General features: G+C 38.3%; 1 protein-coding gene across 1 annotated transcript; it reads left to right on the top strand.

Annotated features, from left to right (window-relative positions):
- Positions 1-1,378: 1,378 nt before the first annotated feature.
- LOC107808379 (growth-regulating factor 1-like) lies at positions 1,379-5,220 on the top strand. Its single transcript, XM_016632892.2, has 4 exons — positions 1,379-2,143; positions 2,823-3,047; positions 3,642-3,984; positions 4,125-5,220. The coding sequence occupies exons 1-4, from the start codon at positions 1,741-1,743 to the stop codon at positions 4,969-4,971; spliced, it is 1,818 nt and encodes a 605-aa protein (XP_016488378.2). The 5' UTR covers positions 1,379-1,740; the 3' UTR covers positions 4,972-5,220.
- Positions 5,221-27,750: the final 22,530 nt, after the last annotated feature.

The following is a 27,750-nucleotide window of genomic DNA, read 5'->3' as shown; positions in this document are numbered from 1 at the left end:
ATCACATAAATTGAAAGTTAAAAAAATTACTAACTTGGTATATATCACAATGAAATAGTGTCTTAACAAAATCCAATGATCATGTTAATATGATTTCTAAAAACTGAATAAAGTGTAGCTATATTTTCATTTTACAATAATTATTTATTTAAGAAAAAAGCGAGTATTTTTCTCTATCTCTTTTTTTTTTATGCGAAAAAGGTCCAAAAATATCTTTGAACTATTCGAAATAGCTCAAAAATATCCTACGTTTGTTTTTGGTGCCAAAAATATCCCTGCCGTTTATGTTTTGGCCCAGAAATGTCCCCCAACCATTAATTTTGACATTAAAACTGACATGACAGTCCAACTCGGTTAGAATTACTTATATGGTCGTCCACTTAAGCAATCCATATGTGAAAATTATTTTTTCGAAATTTTTTATTTTTCCAGAATTTTTTAATAAAATATAAAATCAACATTTATTTTGAAAGAAGTCAAAAATTTCGGAAAAAATATTTATTTCGGATTTTTTAATTAAAATACAAAATCAACACATTCCAAAAAAAAGTAAAAAAATTACGAAAAAATTATTCTTGATTGGGGTTTATGATTTGATTAAAAAAACTCCATTATTCTCTTTTATGAATTTCGGAGTTATGTCTTTGAATGCTTTTGAATCCAGTAATAGCGTAGTTATGTCTTGGAACATTATCCCTATATAATTTCAACCCCATTCTTTAGCTCCAAAAAAAAATTAACACACAACGTTTATAAGAAAAAAAATTAAAACTTTATCTGTACAACAACAAAGACGTTAGTTTCTTAATCCTAAACAAGTTGGGTCGATTATATGAATTCTCGATATCTATAATCATAAATTCACAAAAGAGAACAATGGAGTTTTTTAATCAAATCATAAACCCCAATCAAGAATAAATTTTTCGTAATTTTTTTACTTTTTCCGAAATAAGTGTTGATTTTGTATTTTAATTAAAAAATTCCAAAATAAATATTTTTTTCGAATTTTTTTACTTTTTCCAGAACAAATGTTGATTTTGTATTTTATTAAAAATTTCTAGAAAAAAAAATCCGAAAAAATAATTTTCACATATGGATTACTTAGGTGGACGACCATGTAAGTAATTCTAACCCAGTTGGACTGCCATATCAGTTTCAATGGTAAAACTAATAGTTTAAAGGTATTTTTGGGCCAAAACATAGATGACAGAGATATTTTTGACACAAAAAATAAACGAAGGATATTTTTAAATTATTTTGAATAGTTTAAGGATATTTTTGGACCTTTTCCGTTTAGGCGATTGAAAACAAGAACCGACCCCGGGATTGGGCGGTTTTATGTCCGAAATATAAACAAGACTATAATAACAGCAGTTTAGGTACTTCTCCTACAGGTATTTCCCTTCTGCCTTTGCCTCTCTCTCTCTCCAATTATTTTCCCTTTCACCAAAACATTAACTCCTAAACGAGAAAACCAGTGTGTCTTTCTCTTTTTGAGGTCTGCTTAACTACATATATAGCCCCCCTATTCTGCTTTACTAATTCCCAACACATCCCACAACTCCCCAAAATACACATTTTAAAAACAAACTCTTTAAAAATGGTCCTTGCTTCTCCAACAACAAAAATCAATCTCCTTCTGTCTGTTTCTTGCTCTCAAACTGACCCCTCAAATGCTCCATTTTTTCTAGCTTTTAGCTATACAATTTCTTGTTAAAAGAGTGAACTTGGTTTTTTTTGATGGATTTTGGGGTGGTGGGGAGTTTAGATAGTGGTGGGGTGATTTGTTCAGACAATACAAGTAATATGTTTACTACAGCAGCAGCTGCTGCTGCCTCAGTTGAGACCAAGCAAAAGTGGTACGGATCTACTGGATTTCACAAGAATGAAAGATCTTCTTCTACTACTACTACTACTGTTACTGAAGATGACTGGAATAATAAGGACATTAAATTAGCTAAGACTAGTGATGACTTTTCATCCTCTAAAGCAGCAGCAGCAGCTACAATGCTGTTTCAGCAACAGCTCAGAAGTAATTGTCCTAACAGCCAGCAAATGCTTAGTTTTTCTTCACCCAACTCTCAGAATGTGACAATGCCTTATTATCATTACACCTCAAGTCCTTTTACTAGGAACTCTTCAGGTACATAAATTGCTAAAGAAAAAATAAAAAAAGGTTGACGTGTCATTGAATAGGTTTCTTGTTTTTCAATCAAGATTGAGTTTTTTTGGTTCAATATGTTTGTTATCTTTATCTGATTGTTGGTTTTGTATAAACTGCTGGATTTTTTGGTAGCAATGCATAGTTTTGTTGTTTCCAAGCACAAGGAAGGGAGTCTTTTCATGTAACCATATGCTACTGGTTTTTTTTCTTCTTTTTGATGTTTTTGAGTCTTGTAACCAACCCACCCACCCATAAAAAAGAGAAAAGATGGCATCTTTTAGTACTACATGGTTTCTATCTTTCCTATTTTTGGTAATGAGATTGTGGCAATGTTGGTTTTCAAAGGCATAATCAAATGAAAGGCCTAAAAGAGTTGAGCAAATTTCCTTGTTTCATTGATAGGTCTCTGAATTTTGATTTTCTCCCCTTTGCTGTTTTTCTTGGTGTTGCAAATATTTACAATGTTTTGTACCCTCTTTAAATGTTATCCTGTCAAAGCATTTTTCAACAGTCTATTTTCTTCTTTCACATTTGAAGAGCGAGCCATGTCTTTTTAGATTTAACAGGGTAAATCTTTCATTCTTTAACATGTTTAGTCACTGTATTTGGTAAAAAACAGTTTTTATTCTTAAAGTTGTGATCTTTCTTTCTTGGTCAGGCTGTGGCAGTGGAGCTATGAATGCTGGAAACATGCATGGGGTAATAGCAGCAGGGGTAAAAGGGCCATTTACTCCATCACAGTGGATGGAGTTGGAACACCAGGCTTTGATCTACAAATACATTACTGCAAATGTTCCAATACCTCCTTATCTTCTCAACCCCATTAGAAAAGCTCTTGAATCTGCTGGCTTCACAACTTTTGCAGGCCTTAGACCCAATGCTTGTAAGTCCTTGCTTTTTACTTCTACTTACCATATTTCTGGAAAAAAATTACAACTAAAAAGATTAGGATTCAACTCTTTCCCCATTTGTAATTAAAAATGACATCTACACAAAAATTTGAAATGACATCTACTTTGACAAATCTATGGCTCAGGAAGTTTCTCAAGTGATCATAGCTACCATAGTCATAATTTCTTGTTTCTAATTGTAAAGTGATATGGAATGAATTTATTGTTCATAAATATGCTGCCTTCAGTAATCTTTCTGCACAAGGGCAGGTTTTATTTTCTTTCCATGATCCCGAGTACGGTGAACCCCCTTTGCGATTTTACTAGAATTTTTCCTCATGTCAAGGAGTTCAAGAGCTTATATATATCCAAAATAATTAGTTTTTTACCTTATTTACACAATGTAATTTTTAGCGAAGGGGGTCTAAACTTGTTCCGCCACTGCCTGAGGCAACTAGAAAATATTGTTTAAGAGATCCCAACTCCCCCACAAATTAAAAAATTTACTAGAGAGCACAATGCTTTTTAGTATTTATGAGTCTGTTTTAGAGTAGTGGATGATGTGTTTTGTGGTTAATTATTGGCAGTGGGATGGGGTGCATTCCATCTAGGATTCTCCAACAGCAACGATCCGGAGCCAGGAAGGTGTAGGAGAACAGATGGGAAGAAATGGCGGTGCTCAAGAGATGCAGTTGCCGATCAAAAGTATTGTGAGCGGCACATGAACAGAGGCCGCCATCGTTCAAGAAAGCCTGTGGAAGGACAAACTGGTGCTACTTCCGCCAAGCTGATGAATATATCTTCTTCAGCATCAGCAGCATTGGCTCCCGGAGGCGCTGCATCCAACACTCTACCTCTCTCACATCCCCAACTTAGCAACTTGCTGCCTGCTGTTACTAATCCCTCCACAACTTCCCCTTATCTTGAGAGGTACATTTCAAAGTTTATTCTGTATGTGTATCACTTTCTGCTTATCAAAATGACCTTAACAGCAAGCTGTAGTTTTGTCGCGATGTTAGTAAGAATCCACAATTTTTCGTTGATCTAATTTTAATATATGTTACTAGCAGGAATTATACGCCCAAGGAAAATTTTGGTGAAAGGTATTCAGATACAAAAGGCCTTGTTTCATCAAGTGAGAAAGAGAGCCTATATTCAATACAGAAAGAGCAGAATCTTTATGGAGCAACTTCAAGGGCTGAATTTGGATTAGTTTGTGCTGACTCTTTGATCAATCCACTAAATAAAAACTCTTCACTAGTGAATTGCCGTGGCTATGGCAATTCAGAAGATATCAGAGATCAAGAAAGCAAATCACAGCATCATCCACTTCGACAGTTCATGGACGATTGGCCCAAAAACCAGTCCGATCAATCCACAGTTTCTTGGCCTGACGTTGATTTGCAGTCAGATAGGACTCAGCTCTCCATTTCTATCCCTGTGGTCACTTCAGACTTCATGTCTTCCACTTCTTCTCCAGCGAACGACAAACTCACAACCTCAGCACAGTACAGGCCGTCACAGGAGCACGAGACAACAACTCAAATGGGATTAGGCATTGGCACCATCATCAGTGAGCACAACCAAAGACAAGGAAATTGGATTCCTATAACTTGGGAAAATTCCATGGGTGGTCCCCTTGGTGAGGTCTTGCATAGCACTAATAACAGCTCGGGCGATTGCAAGAACAAATCAGCAGCTCTTAATCTCATGACCGAGGGGTGGGATAGGAGCCCCCGGATGGGATTATCACCAACCGGGGTCTTACAGAAGTCCTCATTCGGTTCCCTTTCTAACAGCAGCGCAGGGAGCAGTCCAAGAGCCGAAAACAGTAAGACGAACGAAGGTTCCAGTCTTTGCAATGGCCTTCTTGGAACAACTCTTATGAATCCAACACTGCCTGCATGTAATATGTAAGCTAGGATATGCTATTTTGTAATTCCAGAAGTGAGCTATTTCCCTTTTTCCCCTAATGCTCGCATCCTTTGCCAATCAATCCTGTACTGAAGATATCAAAATGACCAAGTATTCCGGTTAAGATTTGTTCATTTATTTACTGCTGTAATATTTTTCAGCTTTTTGGGCATAGTTTGTCAAACTATTAGACTCAAGATTTGCCCATTTCTAGTTCTCAATCAATATCAATAGCTAATGATTTTCAAGAAATTGATTCCTATCAAACATGTGCTATTGTCTGAATGGTTACGTTTTGTCATTCAAGCAATTTTTCTTACAAGTTGGTAGGAGGCATGTTGGTTGGTGAATTGTTGCAATTGATAAGATAATTCCAGCTTCATTGTGGGCTTCCATTTTTTAATTTCCACTTTTCTTAAGCGTGGGTTTTTGCCTATAGGTTACGGCCGCCAATGCTGTATCAGGTAGGCTGTCTATATTATACCCACTTTGTTGAGCTCATGCCCATATTGTCCTGCCAAAGGCTTAATGGCCTAATCCTATTCTCTTAATTGCATTCTGTGTTTATTTCTATTTTGAGTGAATTTTGGCTTTAAGAGAAAACACCACTCATGATCTATAAATAGGATAACCTTGGAGAATTGTTCTATGCTTATTGATATAAGTCTTTGAAATACTTAAGCACATAAGAGTGGTTTTTGAGAGAGCTTTCATTAAGAGAGAAGAGAGAAGAAAATTATTTGTTTTTGCTGTAGATTTTTATTCCGATCAGCTAACTTTAAATCATGTTTTCCAATTCGTTAATCGTTGGATCGGGCTAAAATTTTGACTGAGTGTTTGGAAAATCTTGGTTATTTGAACGGTGAAGATCGGATTTGGAGGCCCGTATCATCTGATTTCGAGCCTCGAACAATAGCTTCGTTTTTATAGATTCTCCTCTTTCTTCAATTGATTAGTTGTTGCTCTTGTTGCTCTGTGTTTGACACTTGTTGTGTAGCCAATTTGGAGAACTTTTGTAACCCTCTTATTGTTATAGTGGAACTTTTTGGATCTTTGTGATCCCGTGGTTTTTACCTTCGATTTGAAATGTTTTCCACGTTAAAATTTGGTGTTCTTTATCTTCTTTATTTTCGTTTTGCCTCTTCCTCGACATATCACCCCTGGGTGCGGCCCTTCCCCAAAACCTGCATGAATGCGGGATGGTTTGTGCACTGGGCTATTTTATTTTATTTTTTTAAATTTTGAAGTGTGGGTTTTTGCATATTACAAAACAAATGAAGATGTCCATTTGGTTGAGACAGAATCTGGAGTATTTATTTCATAGATGATACATCAGTTTCAATCACTTTCCTATTGGACCAACTTTATACTAATTCCAGCCTGTTTATATAATTTTTTTTCTTTACGTTTGTGCTTCTTTTTATTACTTTCTGTCTTAGTGGCCCCTGGTACGGCTCCTAAATATTGAATTTTGAGAGTGTTGCCTTCAGATTTGGATGCCTCCATATTGAATTATTATCAGTACAATTTAAGTTTCATGCCTTTTTGATGATAGCCATGAAATGTTTCCTAAAAGATTCGCAGGTGCAGATATTTTGGTTAAATTCTATTATTCTCAGAAATTTCTCATGTTTTTCAAGGGTTCGTACTCTTATAGAGTTGTTAGCCTCAGACCTTTGATTTTTAGTCTTTAACTCAATTTTTTTTGTTCATTTAATATTATGTACTATTATTATTCATATTTAACATTATCATATTACCATGGGGAATATGGACAGTTTGAGTTAAAGTGGAGTATTCCCCACTTTTCTTCAACTTTATCATAGGAATTTTGAGCCAAATCAAACATCCTATTTTCCAGACTAAGAATTAATCTTAGGGCATTTCGATAGTTAATTGGGTTGAAATAATGTCTCAAACCCAAGTAACTATTTTCTGGACTTGAGACAGCTATGTTTTGCTACTCTCATTGACAGTTCCAAATGTTAAAAACATATTTATATGGCCAAATATATAATTTGGCTCCATTTTTTATTTTGGCATTCTATTTCAATCTTGTTCCATTTTGGTCCTCCAACCGCATTCCTTTTGTGTCATTTTAACACCGACGTAAAAATGCAGCGCGTATACATACTTGCTTCTAATGTGTAACAACCATCCAATTAGATTTGGACACCTATTTTTTTATCCTTGTCAGCTCGGTTTAATCCAACCATCCAATACTTTCCCCCCAAACCCCAAATTTTTATTTTTTATTTTTTTACTACACAAGTAACAAATATTGCTATGTATATTAAAAGATATGCATGCACACATATTTTGTGAAACATGTGTGCATGCATATCTTGAAATACTCACAAATTTCATAAACTTCCGAACCGCTAAACTTTTGAAACCGCAAACTTTCGAACTCGTAAACTTTATAATTTCTAAACCCGTAAACTTCCAAACATATAAAGCTCCGAACTCATAACTTTAGAACTTGTAAAATTTCGAACCTGTAAACCGAAAGATGAAAAAATTAAAACTAAAAATATACAAAAGAAATATTTTTTCCCCGAGGGGAGGGGGGAGGGGGGGTGCAGAAAAACGGAAAAAACATAAATTTAAAATTACAAAAAAAAGGTAAAAAAAAATTTTTTTGCAGGGGGGGGGGGAGGGGAGGGAGCTGAGTATTTGGATTAAACCCAGGTGACAAGGATAAAAAAACAGGTCTCCAAATCTAATTGGATGGTTGTTACACAATAGAAGCAAGTATGTATAGGCGCTGCATTTTTACGTCGGATAAAAGTTTTTGTGTTAAAATGACACAAAAGAAATGCGGTTGGAGGGCCAAAAAGGAACAAGATTGAGATAAAATGTCAAAATAAAAAATGAAGCCAAGTTCAATGGGTTGTATATGTATTTGACTTATTTATATTCATCACTGATGAGACGTTTTGATTTTAAGAATTATGGGAAAAAAATAACACAGCAGCAGCAATATCGTTGATTTTAACAAGTCTAGCAATAATAGATTGAAACAGCTGAACCAGAGATCTCTGTTTTTTACCACTAAAGGATGTGGTATAGTGAATGGGATTGCCCTTCTCTTAACCAGAGATCTTGAGTTCGAGCTCTGAGTATAGGAAAATCCTTGGTAGGAAGTGCTTCCCCCCGAATGGAGCCCTACGCGACACGAATTCGGATATAGTCGGGCTCCAATGCGGGTACCGAACACCAGGTGGGAAACCAAAAAAGCTTCTTTCTTTATAACCACCAAAGGATGTGGTGCAGTGGATGAAACTGCTCTTCCCTTAATCAGTCTCGAGTTCGAGCCCTGAGTATGGAAGAATTCTTGGTAGGGAGCGCTTCCCCCCGAATGGAGCCTTACGCGACGCGAATCCGAATATAGTTGGGCCCCAATGCGGATACCGAATACTGGATTATCACATGGCCAGTGGATTGTCACACGAGATCTGTCTAATCCAATTAAACTTCGAATCCTAATTTTACCATATTGGTTGTTCGAGAAAAATAGAGTTTGAGTTGTTAATACAACCTTAATACGGTACTCTCTTTAATGTAAGTAACTACTTATATGGTGAGTTTTATTAAGAGTCTCTATCCTGCTTATATAAAACGTCTTTGGCTCCATCTTTTATATATGTAACGATAGGAAATAAGCTAGAGGATTCTTTGGTTCATTAATTCATGTATAATCATGTATAATCAATATATAATAGCTAGAAAACATAAATAATAAATCAGGTAGGCCATTTGTGTAAAGATTATATCCAATTTAAAAGTCTAAAATCCCAAAAGAAAGCCCAAAAGCACTAGTAGCCCAGTCGGGCAAACTGATTTGTAAAAATTGCACGGGGCGTCCTATTTGGTCGCCCCCATTTAACCTATACCCACTTTTTTTAAAAGTTTTAATCTGTACCCACTTTTTAAACAACTTCAGTTCTCTTTCTCCTCCTCCTTCGTTTTCTTCTTCTTCTTCTATAGTGATATGTATACCCCTTCTGAGAGAAGCCAAGAATATGTAAAAATGGAGCAACAGAGACAATGATCTTTACCAGTATGATTAGATCCCATTGTTTGTTAAAGTTCAGCTCAACAAACTAGGCCAAGAACTGCCACCACCAACATCATCTGTTTTCACTGTACTCTTCTGGTATTTATTATTGCAACTTCCTTTACAATCCAATTCGAACCCTAAATGCTTGTTTCTTTCAATAGATTTGGATAAAACAAATTCATTGAGAGGGGTAGTGATTATAATGGCTTTAACACCACGTGAGGCTGTGAGTTTGGCCATGTCTAACGTAGGAATCATGCGGCCATGAGCCATAAAAGGAAAGAAGAAAAAATGGAATCGACCCATGTGTGATAAAAGTTACAGTAGAAACACAAAGCAAAAAGAGAGCATTTGGGGTTACAAAACTTCAGCTCTAGAGCTAAAGTTCGCCAGTTACAAAACAAAAACTTCAGCTTTAGAGCTGAAGTTCGCTAGTTACAAATACAAAAACAAAAACTTCAGCTCTAGAGCTGAAGTTCGCCAGTTACAAAACAAAACTTCTGCTCTAGAGCTTAAGTTCGCTAGTTACAAAAACAAAAACTTCAGCTCTAGAGCTGAAGTTCTAGAATACTGACTTCAGCTCTAGAGTTGAAGTTCGCCAGTTACAAAACAAAAACTTCAGCTCTAGAGCCGAAATTCGCCAGTTACAAAAATAAAAACTTGCTACTTCAGTCCCGTCTACTAGAATGCTGAAGTTTTACGTGATTGCCTTTGCTACTTTAGCCCTGTATGCTGTAGTTACGCGAAAAGGTGGGTAAGCTAGCATTTTTTTTTTGCAAAGTGGGCACAAGTTAAAACGTGACCCAAAAAGCAGGTATAGATGCAAATGCCCCACTAATTTCCATAAAAATAGCCCAATATCATTTATAAACAAATAAACCTCAGCCGTTAGATTGATATTTAATCTGAAGTAGGTTTGAATGGGAGATTCATTGAAGTATAGAGTATTTTATAGAAGAATTAACCCAAATAGTCGTCCATCTAATCACTTAAACTAAAAATAGTCAGTGAAGGTAATATATATATTGCATTATGTGTGTATAATTATGTAAATCTATGTATATAGCTAAAAAATATAAACAATGAATATGACCGGCTATGAAGTCAACTCTCCAATAGGAAAGTTGCTGCCTGCACACGCTATTGTACAAGAACAATGCAACAGTTAACTTTCTGTGGAAGTCTTTTTACCTACCTTGCTTACATCATTGTAAGTGATGTCACACAAGTATAAATACAATCAAGGAAGGTAAAATAACTTACTTCATGAGAGAACCAGATAAAGGACCTGAAGCATGCCTGGTAAAATTATTCAAGTTAATCGACTCAAGATAATTTGGGCAGTGTGTCTTTAGATTCACAGGAACAAGATTAGGGACATGATACCTTGTTGTTCCATTGACAGAAGTATAAGTCAACTATACAGCTGGAAAGCAACTGCAAAAAGTGGCTACCTGCAACTGTACACGCAACAGTACAACAGACAATGCAGAAGTCACTTCCCATTGGGAAAATGCATGTACTAATCAAGATTTGACATCACCATTGTGATGTCACCATTGTGATGTCTTTTGTAGTATAAACTTGGTGCAAGGCACAAGACATTCTCAAGACTTGCAAAAATCAGAAAAGAAAATATCCTCTTAAGTCTCAGAACAACCTCTCTCAAGAACAAAGCTGCTGCAACCTCAAAGACCGGATCCAAGATTGAAGATATCTTAAGTGCTTAGGTTTGTTGAGTCATTGTTATTTGTTCTTCATTTGTAACTCCGATCTTGCTTTCTTAGAAGCTGTGTTTTAGGAAACCCAAAATCACAAACCTTCTAAAGTTTGTGTCTTGGCTAGAGTTAGTCGAGTTGTGAAGCCTTTGTAATAGAGTTATTACAAAGTGGCTTGTAATAGAGTTATTACAAGTTAGAGTGATTAAAGTCTTTGTCACTAGAGAGTGACAAAGTAGCTTGTGGTGAGAGTATCACAAGTTAGTCAAAGTCTTTGTAACTAGAGAGTCACAAAGTGGCTTGTGGTGAGAGTACCACAAGTTAGTTGAGTTGAATACTTTGTAATAGATATTACAAAGTGGATTGTAATAGGTGTTTACAAGTTAGTGAAGTTGAAAGCCTACAAGTGTAGGTCGTGGTTTTTGTCCCCTTGAGTTGAGATTTTTTCACGTAAAAATCCTGTGTTCTTTATTTACTACCGAACTACTGTGGGAACAATTAGAAAACCTGATTCCCTATACTGGATAGTTTTACAGTCTGTTGCTTACAGTGGGAACTTATGGAAAATATGGTTCTCTTTACAGTGGGAACTTATCATGTGTCTCATTTACATACTTGTTCAGTAGTTAGCACTGTACCAAACTGATATAGGACCAGATCGCTATACAGTTTGGTTCATTAGTATTTTCAGTGGAAACCATAGAGAACCCGGTTCTCTATACAGTCTGGTGGACGCTAAGTTTCTAACAATTGGTATCAGAGCATGTTCTTTCTAAAAGGTTAACACCTATAAAGGATCTACATGGCTGCTCTACTAAACTTTGAGAAAAGTCAATCAACCAATAGACCACAAAGATTTCAGAAGATGATTCGCAAAAATAGTGGGATCCCAAAGAAAGGAAGTTCCAACAAGAATTTCAAAGGAAATGATTGTTGTCACAAGTGTGAAAAACCGGGGCATTTCATCAAGGACTGCATATTTCTAAAATAAGAGCATTACAAACACAACGCTGACAAAGTAGAAAAAGGGACCCGGTTCCTAACAAACGATTCAGCTGAAAAAATGCATCTTACAATATTGTGAAGCAAGCTTTTGCTGCATGGGGAGACTCCTCCAGTGTATCAGAAGAGGAACCGAATGCAGAAAGCAACTCCATGATGGCAATGCAAAATGAAGATGATTCATTGTTTGCATTAATGGCTCAGTCCGATGAAGATGAAGATGATGATAATGATGAGGTAAATTTCAGGGATGTTTAGAGAAATCTAAAGTCCTACTCTTTGAAGAAATTGATGTCATTAGCAAATGTTCTAATTGATACATATTATAGTTTTGTTAATGATAATGATGCCCTAATCATAGAGCTAGGAGATGCTGAACAATCTAGAGATGATTTGATGGTAGTGGTTATTGACTTGAAGAAAACCATAGAGAACCTTAGCAAAAAAAAAATACTCTAGTAGAGAAAATTGTCGCTACTGAGCAAGAAAGGGATGATATGGTAATTTCCATTGAGGATCTAAGGGAACAAGTGGAAGAAATAACTAGAGAACATAACTTGTTGAAAAAGCAAACAAAAAAATAGATGGACAACACTGAAGGAGAGGAAGTGGCTAGAGAGGCTCAACTTGAGCTTGAGAGTGAGCTTAAGAAAGTTAAAACAAGTTTCATTGCTGAGCTTAAAAAGAATAGACAATTTCAACAGGATTTAAAAAGGGTTAAAAATGATCTTGATAAGTCACTTAAATGGACCCGGTCCTCTGACGTAATAACGTCTATGTACAGGAGTAATGATGGAAACAGGCAAGGCATCGGGCTCCAAAAGGCTAAAACCTCTTATAATCCCCACAGGAAGTATGTATCTGTAGCTGATAATAGGTTGTGCACTCACTATGGTCAAACTAGTCATTATAAGGACTCTTTTAAAATTAAAATTCAGTCTTTGCAGAAAAACAAAGTTTTTGTTGAAAAGAGATATACTAATGAGGAACCTGGTTCCCTGAAAAGAAAATATGTGCTGCCTGCATGGGCAAAAAGAAGTTTTATCCGCCCGTTCTATCATTATAAGGGACACAAACTGGCTTGGGTTCCTAAGTCTAATCATTGATTTAGTGTGCAGGGAACAGTGAAAGGGAGCAATAAATAATAGTACATGGATATCGACTGCTCGAAGCTCATAACTGGAAGTACAAATGATTTCCTTTCACTGAAGGCCCTACAAGGAGGGAGTGTATCCGTTGAACATGGCAAGAAGGGATACATTCTGGGAGTTGGAAGGATCGGGAAGTCTCTTTCCCACTCTATTGAAAATATGTACTTCGTGAAAAGGTTGAAGTATAGCTTGTTGGGTATTTCCCAACTCTGTGACAAGGGGATCTTAGTTGTCTGAGTGATGTTAATAACAATGCTGAGCTATGGTACAGAAGGTTGGGTCATGCAATTTTCATGCTGCTGAACAAATTAGTCAAGAAGGACCTGGTTCATGGTCTGCCAAATTCAAATCTCAAGGAACACAGAGTGTGTGATGCATGTACTAAGGGAAATATCTGATGTTTCAAATGGCAAGGCTGATATGATGAGCCAGATAAAGGAGGCAAGTGAAGACAATGTCACATCCTCTTCCACTTCTCAAGAGGAACCTGGTACCCCAATTACTACCACTGAAGCTGAAGAAAGAGTTGGAGATGCAGTGTAAGACACTCCACAAGTAACAGATCAAGGAGTGCAGGGAAATCCATTGCAATGCAAGAGGAACTACGTCAATTTGAAAGAAACAAGGTATGACACCTGGTACCTACACCCTCAGATAGAACCATCATAGAGACCATGTGAGTATTCAGGAATAAACTAGATGGACATGGAAATACTACAAGGAACAAAGCAAGGCTTGCTGTCCAAATATACAATCAGGAGGAAAGGATCGATTATGATAAAGACTTTTGCCCAGTAGCTCGCATGGAAGCTACTAGGATCCTCATTGCCTTTGCTTCACATATGGAATTCACCCTATTCCAAATGGATGTGAAGAGTACCTTCCTGAATGGTTTTCTCAAGGAAGAAGTCTATATCAAGCTATCTCCAGGTTTTGAACGTCATGTACATCCTGAATATGTATTCAAATTGGATAAGGCACTGTACGGATTGAAGCAAGCCCCTAGAGCCGGTACGAGAGACTATCCAAGTTTCTCTTGGAAAATGGCTTCACAAGAGGAAAGATTGATAATACATTTTCTTTGAAGAAACGGGAAAGGAACCTGCTCATTGTTCAGATTTATGTGGATGACATCATATTTAGAGCTACAACTGACTCATTATGTGAAGAATTTGCTAAACTTATGGGAAATGAGGTTGAAATGAGTATGATGGGGGAACTGAATGTCTTCCTAGGTCTTTAAGTGAAGCGGTCCATAAAGGGAACGTGCATCAGTCAGCAGAAATGCATCAAAGAACTCTTGAAAAGGTTTGATATGGAAGCATCAAAGGGGAATCATTGGATCTCTACTCTACCTTACTACCAACAGGTCAAACATTGTATTTAGTGTGGGATTATGTGCAAGGTTCCAATCAAATTCTAAGGAATCTCATCTGAAGGTTGCTAAGAGAATTCTAAGATATTTAAGGGGACACAAAACCTGGTTCTGTACTATCTTTCAGGTGACAATTTCAACTTTATTGGTTATGTTGACGCTGATTATGCAGGCTATCTGGTGGACAGGAAAAACACATCTGGAATGACTCATTTCCTTGGATCATGTTTTATCTCATGAGGTACAAGGAAACAAAACTCCATAGCTCTCTTAACCGCTGAAGCAGAATATGTTGCAGTTGCCTCATGCTGTGCTCATTCACTACAGATCAAGCAGAATCTTGAAGACTTTGGTGTATTTATAGCTTGAACCTGGTACAACACAAGAGGACAAAGCGCATTGACGTGCTCATCACTTTTTGAGGGATAATGTTGAAAAGATTCTGATTTGTATGAAATTCTGGAAGACAGAGGACCAGGTAGTAGACATCTTCACCAAGGCACTGGCAGTGAACACTTTGAAAGAAATCGTGTGGAGTTGGGGTTGATCAAGCTTAACAGAAGGACCTGGTCCCTCGATGATTGGCTATGTTAAGAAGGAAAGGTACAATGCTAAAAAGTATTTTTCGGCGACGTCTAACTCAAATCTATACTATTACAGGTATACACATATGGCAGTTTCAGGACAAAAACAAGTAAGAGTGACATTGCACTTCTAGGAGTCTTTGCTCAAAATTTTTAAAAAAACTGTCACGGAACCTGGTTCCCGTGACTCAGGTTAGTAGTCTCTTTAATACTTATATGCCTTTTTAAAATGCTGAAGTGTAATGTAATTAATTTGTTTTTGCTTTTCTCCTGCCTCTCCTCCTAACTTTTGAAGTTCAAAATGTTAAACCTTTTTTTGAACTGACCCGTTGCCCCAAAAAGGCACTTCTTTAGCTTACACCCAATTAAAACCGATTCTTTTCTTCAAAACCAAAATCAACCTTGTCTCAAAAAGAATCCTTCTTCCCAAATATGTCAGAAGTGAACCTAACTCTGTCACCTTCCAAAATCCTAACTCTATCTATATCAAACCTCCATGAAGTCTTTGGTAGATTTTGATGTGCGTTTAACTGAAAGGGAACAAGGTAGATCTAATATTCTAGAGCGTGAGATTGAAATTGTTGCTGGGTTTGTAGAAGCCTTAAAGGATGGAGGAATTGGTGAATGTGCTGAAAAAGAGGGGAACTGAATGAGGGACCCGGTCCCTAAATCCTTCGTAGGATGATAATTCTAATGATGATCTTTTTCTCTTGGGTTCTGTGCTTAAATGAACCTCTGATATAGTAGAAAATGATTGAGAAAAGTAGGCTGATTGATAATGAAGTGGTGTAACCTGCTGATGTGGTGATTGTGGAAGAATCTCCATTTGTGAAAATAAAAACAAAATGGAGAAAAGAAAGTTTGCTGAGAAAGATGCAACAGTTGATAAGGGTGAACAGATTAAGAAGAGACAGAGAGAGACATGTCATCTCAGGGATAGAAAAGGTAGTGTAAATGAGGAACCTGGTTCCTTACAGAAGAAAAAGGTTGAGTTATCAGGTTTGGAGAGGTAGAAAACTCTGAAGTCTCAAAAAGTACTGTTAGGCAGAATGTTGACTCTGATATTGCTGAAAAATAGAGGAACTTCTTGACATTGTTGAGTTCGAAAAATAGAATCACTTCTTTGTTCCTCCAAGACCCAATGTTTATAAGAAAGAAGTAAAAAGTTATATGTTTTATGTGACACTCTGATGTTATATGTGCATGAGACTGAGTATGTTCTTGATGAGAAGAAGCTTGGGGAGATTCTTGGTGATCTGATTGATGGCTCATCCTACTCAGATAGGTTGAGCACCAGGTTCTTGTAGACCCTAGATAGAATAGAATGCTAAGTTGAAGGGTGAGAATGAAAGATTGAGGAAACAGGTGGAGGAACTGAGAGAGTAGATGATCATTGATCAAAGGAGAGTAAATGAACGAATGGACAAGCTCATCAAAGCCTTAGCCCCTTACTTTTCTTCCTGCCTAGTGATCCATGTCCTTCAATCCTTCCAAATTCCCTTGAATTCTTATCTTCTTTTGATCCCTATATTTGATGACATTGGTACTTTAGTTATTTAATGTCATATTATGTATTATTGAAAATACTGTGCTTTTGTTATAATTACTCCACTATGGGCAATCACTCTATTTTGTGACATGACATTCACTTGTTGTTCTTGTTACTGTTTATGCTGTGTTGCCCAAGTGGCCTGAGTTAATGTTGCTGAACTTCTTTTTGGTTGTGCTTCTTCTATTACTCTTTTCGATGATGCCAAAAGGGGAAAGTTATATAGATGTCAACATGGGTGTCAACATGGGGGAGGAAAGAATCGAATTGATATGTTATGTTGTGCATGAAAGATAGCTCTGCTTTGCAAGGGGAACATTGCTGATAATGCAGGGAAACATGTGAGAAATCTGGTTTTTAAGAGATAGCTCTGCTTCGTAGGGTGAACGTTGCTGATAATATGTTGATTATAGGTCTAATCCGCAGGAAACATATAAGGAATCTGGTTCTCAAGAGGAATATTAATTTTGGGTTTGTCATCATCCAAAAAGGGGAAATTGATAAGTTATGGTACTTTAAGTTTTGATGATTTGCCAAACAGTCTTGAGAAACCAGTTGTGATCAGCTCCTTAGATTTGGTTCTCATGGGGAATATGGCTGATTCCTAGGGGGAACAATGTGGAGATCTGGTTCTTAGGGGGAATATCAATTCCAAGTTTGATGATCTAACAAACTTACCACCCAGAACCAGATAAGGAACTTGTTACACATTTACAAGACCTTGAGATCACCAAGTTCCAGCTTGGGATCCAGCCCTTGGGAAAGCAAGGTGACTGCTATTTACTGAATCAAAGGACTTGCAGGAGCTGACCATAAAAGAGTTGGTTGAAAATCTGAAGACCTACAAGATAAAAAGGAAGATAGATAGTGAAAGAAGAGAACCAAAGAAAGAAAAGAACTTGGTACTCAAAGCTGATAGCAATGGCTCAAGTGAGAAAGAGTGGAAGGAACAGCTGAGGGAACAGGTCCCTACCAGTTCCCGAGGAGACTGTATGAAGTCAACTCTCCATCAGTAAAGTTGCTGCATGCACACGCTATTGTACATGAACAGTGCAACAGTCAACTTTCTGTGGAAGGATTTTTACCTACCTTGCTTACATTATTGTAAGTGATGTCACACAAGTATAAATACAATCAAGGAAGGTAAAATAACTTACTTCATGATAGAACCAGATAAAGGACCCGAAGCATGCCTGCTACAATCATTCAAGTTAATCGACTCAAGATAATCTAGGCAGTGTGTCTCTAGATTCACAGGAACCAGATTAGGGACCTGATACCTTGGTGTTCCCCTGACAGAAGTATAAGTTAACTATACAACTGGAAAGCAACTGCAGAAAGTGATTGCCTGCAATTGTACATGCAACAGTACATTAGACATTGTAGCAGTCACTTCCCATTGGGAAAAGGCATGTACTGATTAAGATTTGACATCACCATTGTGATGTTTTTTGTAGTATAAACCTGGTGCAGGGCACAAAACATTCTCAAGACTTGCAAAAATTAGAAAAGAAAATATCCTCTCAAGTCCCAAAACAACCTCTCTCAAGAACAAAGCTGTTGCAACCTCAAGGACTAGATCCAAGATTGAAGACATCTTAAGTCCTTAGGTTTGTTGAGTATTTGATATTTGTTCTTTATTTGTAACTCCTATCTTGCTTTCTTAGAAGCTGTGTTTTAGGAAATCCAAAATCACAAACCCTCTAAAGTTTGTGTCTTGGCTAGAGTTAGTCGAGTTGTGAAGCCTTTTTAATAGAGCTATTACAAAGTGGCTTGTAATAGATTTATTACAACTTAGAGTGATTAAAGTCTTTGTCACTAGAGAGTGACAAAGTGGCTTGTGGTGAGAGTATCACAAGTTAGTCAAAGTCTTTGTAACTAGAGAGTCACAAAGTGGCTTGTGGTGAGAGTACCATAAGTTAGTTGAGTTGAATTCTTTGTAATAGAGTTATTACAAAGTGGTTTGTAATAGGTGTTTACAAGTTAGTGAAGTTGAAAGCCTACAAGTAAAGGCTGTGATTTTTGTCCCCTTGAGTTGGGATTTTTCCATATAAAAATCCTCTGTGTTCTTTATTTACTGCCGAACTACTGTGGGAACAATTAGAATACCTGATTCCCTATACTGGCTGGTTTTATAGTATGTAGCTTATAGTGGGAACTTATAGAGAATCTGGTTCTCTATACAGTAGGAACTTATCCTATGTCTCATTTACATACTTATTCGGTAGTTAGCACTATACCAAACTAATATAGGACCAGATCGCTATACAGTTTGGTTCATTAGTATTTTTAGTGGAAATGCATAGAGAACCCGGTTCTCTATACAGTCTGGTGGACGCTTAGTTTATAATATGTTCCTTCCATTTTAATTTATGTGTATTAGTTTGATTAAATATACCGTTTAAGAAAAATAAAGAATTTTTTAAAATATTGTTGTTTGACCAAAAAGTGCTAAGGTTTTTGCTAAACTAAGTAATGAAGAAAATGGAGGATAAATCTTACCCAAGCATAATTAACTATAGATCTAAGCATATTGAATACGAGAATCGAATACAGTCGAACTTGTATAACCCTTCTTAAGATTATTGAAAGACATCAAACATAAATGTTAAGCTTACATCTTCGATCTCTCTCTCTCCTTGGGGTGTTAGTCCCTTTTTCTTGCCTCCTTACCTCCTATATATATCATAAATATCCTCCTTTGTCCAGCGGTTTTTAACCAGAGCACCTTGTCTCTTGATTATACTTTACATTGATCCCCTCAAGTATTATGACATATATTTCGCCGTACAAGCTTTCTAAGGGCTCGATCTCGGTTGTGGCCAAGATACTCAGCATTATTACACCTTATGGGAACGCCAACCACTTACTCAATCTTTTACTATTCCTTCTAGCGCTAATCCACATGTTGTTAGATTTTGACCCACACAGTTAGTCCCTCCGCCCGTTGGGGTTGCCTTTTGGCGAGCTCGATGGGCGGACTTTGTTGATTAAAAAATTAGGAGGAATCTGAACGCTTTATGCAAGGAGCGAGAATCTCATGGCGAGGAGTGACGTGACGCTTCAAGAATTTTGTTAGACCGTTACGTCAGTTCAGAATTGGATCGACACGTTAATTCAGGATGTCATAAATACTTCTCATGCATCATTATGGCACACGTTTCCCAGATATCATGTCATTTCCCGTGCCCTTTCCATTTTCTAACTGACGGCTCTTGGTTTTCTTGCTTAGGGCATTTATATCCCTATAAATAGGGGCAACCTCTCATCTGAATGTTGCGCTTTTCAATTGTTTAAGAAAGAACTTTGTAAACTTCCTCCTCCCTCTTTTAGTCTCCCATACTTTTACTTCTGCTAGAATTCGCTATGACCATTGTCTTTTTCCTTCATCGTTTTCATTTCTTTCGATCAAAGAAGACAAATGGCTAGTGCTTCCTCCCATTCTGATAAAGCTGTTGGTGCTCCGATGTCGGAAAATAACGTATCCCTACTCGAAGAAGTAGTGGAGGTGGTGGAAGATGAGGGGTTTTCAATAGTGGATGAGGTAGTTCCCCGCCAGGGGAATGCGATGACTGATTTTAATAGCCCTGCCGAAGATGAACCGAACTCGTTCCCTCCACGATGGATGCTGCAGCAATCACAGCAGTCAAAGCCAAATGGGGGATCCCTGATCGCATTGAAATGGTGCCGGCGGATCAGGACATAGTACTTTTACACTACCCGGGCTACTACGCATTTTACGCGTATCCTTTTGTCATTGGGTACACGCTTCCCCTTCCTTCCTTGGTGGTGGATTTCTACCGCTTTTATGAGGTGTGCCCGGCTCAACTCTCTCCGTATGCGTACAAGCTCTTCCTCATGCTCATCAATTATGCGGAGCTAGCCGGCCAAGGAATTTCTCTAGGGCACATGCTCCACCTTTTCGCCCCTTATTTTCTTCGGGGTACGATGATTCATATGTGTCATTGAGGAACCAAGAATTTGGTGGTGAAGATGCACGATAAGGCCAATCGCCATTTTTTGGGAGAGCTTCTTCTATGTATGAATAGAGCACGTCGTGTCGAACCCAGCGGGGTTTCCTGAGACGTGGAATTTCGCTCGTGAGTTTTCCTTTCCATTTACTTTGTGCAATTTTTCTTAAGAAGATCGTCGGTCGTCTCTCTTTAATGACTTCACTAGGGATTTGCTTTTGTTTTTGTAGCCGAGAGACTACGTCCCCTGCTAGTTACTGATATCCACGAGTGGCTGAGTGCAATTCTCCCCTACACGATGGGGATTCGTGGGCGCCTTTCAATGATAAGTTTGGGCGCAAGCCTCTGACCAGTGAGTTGGCTCGTTGTGGTTTTGCTTTGTTCTCTACTTCACAGTTTCTTTAACCTTGTCGTTATATGATCAAATCTCTCCTTATTGATAGGTCGAAGAGGAGTGAGAAAGACAAGGGCTCCTCCGCTCGTATTCCGTCAACCGACACCCTCCGCCCGACCTGCGCCAAATGTTACTGCAGGTGAGGGCGTGGAAACTCTGGGCGCTCATTAGACCGCGCCCGCAGACGAACCCGTATGCTTAGAGGTTACTTCTCAATCGGAGATTCCAATACACGCAATTCGTTCAACGTGCGAATCTTCTCGTGCCGGTAGCGGAGAGGCTCTGTCGAAGAGGCGAAGGGTAGTATTGGAAGGGGCTTCTTCAGCCGAACTGCCCTCGAGGGGAGACCTTGTTTCGACGGTACCCAAAACTGGCGGTAGTGTTGGCCTGGACGCGGAGGCGACACCCGTTGCGAGCGCTCGAGAGGCAATTATGGCGGAGGGACGAAGTTCTGAGGCCACTGTAGTTGTTCCGAGCAGACCATCGTCATCCCGGCAGAACCGTGCCCCTTCTTCGGCCGATGAGAAGGGGAAAGGCATCATGGTTGAGGATTATGAAACTGATCTCGACATTTACCCTGAGGACATGAGGATGTTTGAGGAGGGCTTCACCAGGACTGAGGTAAGGGCGGAAGGCCCTTCCCGTATACTCGAAATTCTGTCGGATTTCAACCTGTTGTAGGATATGATGGATTTGGTGCCACAGTTCGACCTTCTATGCTCTGCCGCTGAAAGCGGGTATCTTTAGGAGGTCAGAGATTCTGAGTTGTCACGTGGTGTGGCCGCAATGGGCCTAAGGGTGAGTTCCTTTTTGTTTTCTTTGTTTGCGACCTTTGCCTTTACTGATTCTTTCCTCTTTTCTCTTTTTTTTTAGACTTACATGCTGGAGATCGAGAGCGCTCGTAGGGCTGAGACGAGGGCCAAGATATTTTTGAAAATGGCCGAGAAGTATCGGCGTTATCGCAATAGGTGCCGTGAGATGCGCGAGCAGCTCAAAATGGACGCTAGTACCCAGTCCGCCAGGGAAGAGTTGGAGAAAAGAGATGAAGAACTGATGCGGTCTATCCACAGATGTAGTGAGATTGAGGAGCTACTCCATGCCAAAGACGAGGAGTTCGAGGTGGGCAAAGGGGTTGCCGCGGAGTGCGAGGACCTTCAGGCAAAAGTGTTGTCTTTACGGACTGAGCTTAAACAGAATGCTACTAGAGTCAACGATCTTAGTGAAGAATGGACGGAGACAGTGATCGAGCTAGAAAGGAAAGTGGCCGAGTTGGAGGCAGCCGAGGGTTCTCGAGTGTCGGCTTTGGCGATGGCGTCAACGCTAGAAGACACTATCCGTGTTCTCAAGTCTGAGCAGGAATCTGAGAGGGCAATGGCCACGCTGAGGGAGACATGGCTCGAGGAACGAATTGGTAAACTTGATCGAGATGCTTCAAGCTTGGGAGACCGAGTTGCGGCTCTTAAAGCCGAAAAGGCACCGTTATTGGCTCAAGCTCCCCCTCACGAGTCTGCATCGACTACTGTTCCCTGCCATCTGTATGAGCTATGGGTCCATGCTGAGGCCCAATGTGATATACACAAGAGTTTGTGGGAGGAGGGGAGCGTTCCTAAGGCCGCCTTTGAAGATGCTCGGGCGAAGGCATGCGAGGTTCGTACTGCCTGCGGTTACAACCCTGCGATACCGGAGGCTGGTGATGGCATTGATATTGAGGATAGACTTCCTTCTGATGACGATGTTGGGGAGAACGGCGATGGAGATGACGCCGAGTGAAACTTTATTGCAGCTCTTGTACTTAGTTGTTGTTTGTTTTTATTTTCCAATTTTTTAAGGGCCCATTTTGGCCTTTTTGTAAGGTGCGGCTGTTGCACACGTACATTTGAATAAAATAGTTTATTCGCCTTTGTTTGTATATCTTTTGACTTTCTTTGTCCTTCTCTCTCATTTTTTTTATTCTTTCTTTCTTGGGGAGAAGATCTTCAGATTTCTCCGTGATGAGTCCCTGATCCTTTGATTGGGAATTCGGATGAGGGCGGATCTAGTTTGTTTGATCTAAGCGAGGTCAGACTTTGTTGTATGAGTTCGAATGAAGTCACTTTGGATTAGCAAGTTCGGGCGAGGTTGACTTCTGACTTGCCAACTTGGGCAGAATCAACCTTGATTTGTATATTCAAACGAGGTCGAATTCAGACTCGGCAGCTTGGGCGAAGTCAGTTTTGACTTGTATATTCGAGTGGGATCGAATTTAGACTTACCCATTTGGACGAAGTCAATATTTAACTTATATATTCGAACGAGGTCGAACTTGGAGTTGCCAACTTAGGCAAAGTTAATTTTTGTCTTATATATTCGAACGAGGTCAAATTGGACTTACCTATTTGGGTGAAGTTAATTTTTGACTGGCGAGTTTAACGATGGCGGGGGACGAGCTCGTGTAAGATCGAACTTTGGCCCGTTATGAGTTCGAAGGGATTGAACTTTGATTTGTTGATTCAGGTGGATGAATTTTTACTTCCACTTGGCGATGGCCGACGACCATAAGGGTGTGAGTTTGAGCTAGATCGAAATTGTAACCCATTTGGCAATGGCCGATGACCGTAAGGGTGTTAACTTGAGCGAGGTCGAATCATAACCCATTTAGCGATGGCCGATGGCTGTAAGGGTATTAACTCGAGCGAGGTTGAATCGCAACCCATTTGATAATGGCCGACGGCTGTAAGGGTGTTAACTCGAGCGAGGTCGAATTATGACCTGCTGTGAGTTCGAGTGAGGTCAAACTTTCCTTTTATTTACGATGTCCGATGTCCATAACGGTGTTAACTCGAGCGAGGTCAAATTATGACCTGTTGTGAGTTCGAGCGAGGTCGAACTTTCCTTTTATTTGGCGATGGCCGATGTCTGTAAGGGTATTAACTCGATCGAGGTCGAATTGTAACCTGCTGTGAGTTCGAGCGAGGTCGAACTTTCCTTTTATTTGGCAATGTGTGGGTTTGGAGGGATAGATAGATTTGTCTGTTGTATTACTTTTATTGGAGATCATTACTCGTTACCGCATTGTTTGTGCGTGCATTGGGATGAGTCCCGGTTTGCTTAATTTTGCTTTCATTGGAGAGTATCATGCATCATTCCATAGGTTGTATGCATCAGTGGAGTCCCGGTTTACCCAATCCCTTCGTTGTTCGGTCCGAAATGGCTGTTGGTGAGACAGACAATGGACTTATTGTTCAGGTTGCTAGGCTCTAGGCTTTTCAAGCCCATGCTTTGCCGGTTGGGGAGACTATACATATCATGGACCCGTTGCTTAGTCCCCGATTCCGGAGATTGTTTCTTAGTCATGTCGGCCTGTTCTGGGCCGTTTCTGTTATCTATGATATGGTATAGCGCAGAGGGCTTTGCTCGGTCGTTGCTTGCGAGATGGCACGATACAGAACACTTTGCCGGTGTGTATGGTGGGGTTCGTTCCTTGTTCGCGTACCTGTGAGAATGCTCGTGTTCCTGTTCTGAGCCAAAAGAGAGTATGATAAGTTAAATCCAAACAAAATTGCCCCTTACTTTGGCCTAGAAAGCCAGCGAAGGGGGAGAGGTGCTGTAGGGTTACTCGCTTCGCCTCGTGCTCGAATGGCGGTTCCAGATTCGGCAGCCGTGTTTAACTTCGTTGTTAGTTGCATCTAGGCTTCTCGTGGGCTGGACTTACTTTGCCCATTGGGATCTCTAGTCCGAGTCCCAATCCGATCCCGTCCTATATGCGCAAACAACAAAGGAAACATGTCATACTTGTTCATAAATCACACAACGCGTGTGGGTACGAAAACAAGGCAGGATACGCCCATTATTTCAGAGGATCACTCAGCAGGCTATTGTCCCTTCCTAAGAGGTGGGAGTACGGGTAGGTATATAGAGTGAATACGTTAAATAGGATTGTGGTCATGCTAAGTGCATGGTGACTGTTATCCTACTTTGAACATACAATGACATGTCGAACCCGTCGCTACAGATGAGGTGTGGGTTTGCATAGACGTCAGACATGATTTCGATTTCATGTAGAGATCTGACCTAGATTGGTTCGGTTATCTCAAAAACTTATCTAGCACTATTTCGAGTTGGTGTTCACGCCAAGATGATGAGGCTGTGACAGCCGGGAAGCGATACTTTGGCTGGTTTTAGATCTAAAGGAAACTATAATTTTGGCTAAGAAATCCCTACAAAAGGCATCAAATTGTTTGATCAAGAAATACTAAGCTTTTTGCTAAACTAATTAATGAAGAAAATGGAGGATAAATCTTAGCCAAGTATAATTAACTCTAGATCTAAGCATATTGAATACGAGAATCGAATACAATCGAACTTGTATACCCCTTCTTAAGATTATTGAAAGATATCAAACATAAATGATAAGCTTACATCTTTGATATATTGTTCCGTAATGTAAGAGCAAAGAAGGAAAGGAAGAAATGTCATTGATAACTATGAGATCTATTTTTATTGACTCAACATTGACGGTTACAAATATTTGCAACCAGAATCTAAGATTTTTCTTTGTTGTTGGAGGTCTCATCCTGTTCTTCCATCTCTCTCTCCTTGGGGAGTCAGTCCCCTTTTCTTGCCTCCTTACCTCCTATATATATCATAAATATCCCCCTTTGTCCAGCGGTTTAACCGGAACACCTTCTCTTTTGATTAAACTTTACATTGCTCCCCTCAAGTATTATGTCATATATTTCGCCTTACAAGCTTTCTGAGGGCTCGATCTCGATAGTGGCCGAGATACTCATCATTATTACGCCTTATGGGCACGACCACAGCTTAGTCGAGCTCTTACCATTCTTTTAGCGCTAATCCGCGTGTGGTCAGATTTCGACCCATACAATTGTGATCTTAAATTAAAAATGTATGTAATGTACTAAAATGTCATTAAATTTTTTGGTCTTAAATATCTCATATGAAATTGCGAGGAAATGAAAAATTTGCTTGTACATTTCCTTGCTACTTTGGCATAACTTTGAATAACCTCAATGTTCTTTCACCATCAAATATTTTGTACCATCTTCTACACCAATAACTAATGATTAACAGGGCATGTCTTTCCGAAGTTGTAGTAAATATTTTCCGAGTTTAAGATATTATATAAAAAATTTACCATTTCGCGGTGAAGTTGAAGGCTATTGGCCGCTTTAATCTCGTGAATATGTCTATTTCCATACCTGTAACAAATATTGTTCTATTAGTTGAAAAACATTTCGATAACATCAAAGAAACTATCTCACGTGATGAACTCTTTGTTTCTAGTCGTGTCTCCTTGTTTCTCATGCTGTAAATACCATTAAAATATTTGAGTACGACTAGAACTCTTTGTTTCTAGTCGTGTCTCCTTGTCTGGCTTATAATGCGAACATATATCGAAAGCTATTTATCATGTTTAGTCCAATTTGAGGAGGCCTAAAATTCCAGTATTGATATTATGTTCAGAAGCTTGTTAGAAATCATAATTTAGGTAATTTTTACTGCTTTTTGTTTGATAAATGTGTTGTTCGAATCAGAAAATGTATCTTTATCTTCCTGCATTTTTTACTTAGAAACCATGACTTAGGCTCCAACAGAATGTTAGTGTGTGTATAAACATGTGTCTGTTTATAAAATGCGTCAGATTTGTTAACCAAATGTAACAACATTCAGTTGCCCAAACTTCTCCAAAACCAAGGCACTTTTGTTTCATAGATGAGGCGTTTGGCCAAGGTTATGGAAGAAAAAAATAATATTTTTGAGCAGAAGCAAAGTAATTATTGAGAAGTAAAAAAAGTAACTTCTTTCCAAAATTAATTATTTGAAAAAATATAATTAAAAATACTTTTAAAAAGTTTGTTCAAACACTAATTGAGGATAAAAAGTGATTCTTGAATTGATTAGCCAAACACAAACTTCTTCTAACCAAAAGTATTTTTTTGAAAATCGCTTTTGAGAAAAACATTTCTCAAAATAAGTTAATTTTACAAGTTTGATCAAACTGGCTATTTATATGGGCTTTTTACCTAGTTATACTATAATAGAAACATATTTACTACTTTTATTTAGATTTCTTATTAATTACTTTATATACCTATATTTACTAGTTTTATACAAAACCTTAAAAAAAGAGGAAATGAAATATATATACCTTAAATAGTGGGTATCAGTTACACAAAATATCCTACATTTAAGATACCCAAAATCCCTTCACCGTAAGAAACCCACCCCAAAATTATCACCTCTTTTTGCAATTACCAAATCCCTTCACCGTAAGAGACCCACCCCAAAATCGTACTCTTGCAAATGATTGAGAATATAACTTAAAGTTTATATCTCAATTTTGAGGGAGATTGATTAAGTTTAGAGTTGTTTTTAGGTGAAATTTCATATTGAAACTCGAAGAAGAAAAGTTTCTGAATTGTATTATAACTGTATCATATTTGTTTCATAATTGTATCACAATTGTATCAAAATTATATTCGATTTGTATCTGATATATCAATACCTAAAATTATACCTAATACAATTATAATACAATATTGTTTCAGAATTTAAGTTTAGAGTTGTGATTGAAACTTGAAGAAGATAAAGATCAGAATTGTATCACAATTGTATCATAATTGTATTTGTATTATAATTGTTGCAGAAACTGTATCACAAATATATGATAATTGTATATGGTGATGAGCAATTGTAAGTTATGAGCTATTATCCTATTAAATAGCTGAAGCAAAGTTAGTAGCTTCTTGCTGAAGACATGCAACCATTGAAGAGAGAGAGAGAGGAGGAGATCTGCGTATTGAAAAATTAGGAAGCATGAAATGAGGAGAAGTGTGAAAAAAAAGAAAAGGATATAATTGAATCCCTTAATTAAAGGCATTAATAATGGGATGAGAGATTTTTAAGGAAGGAATATATACAATTTGTAAGAAAAACCTAGATACTTTTTGAAAATTACAAAACCTAGAGAAAATA

Source organism: Nicotiana tabacum, chromosome 16 (assembly GCF_000715075.1).
Source record: "Nicotiana tabacum cultivar K326 chromosome 16, ASM71507v2, whole genome shotgun sequence".
Taxonomy (NCBI): Eukaryota; Viridiplantae; Streptophyta; class Magnoliopsida; order Solanales; family Solanaceae; genus Nicotiana; species Nicotiana tabacum.
Note: the sequence above shows the minus strand (reverse complement) of the source record. Positions and strands in the feature narration are given on the sequence as shown.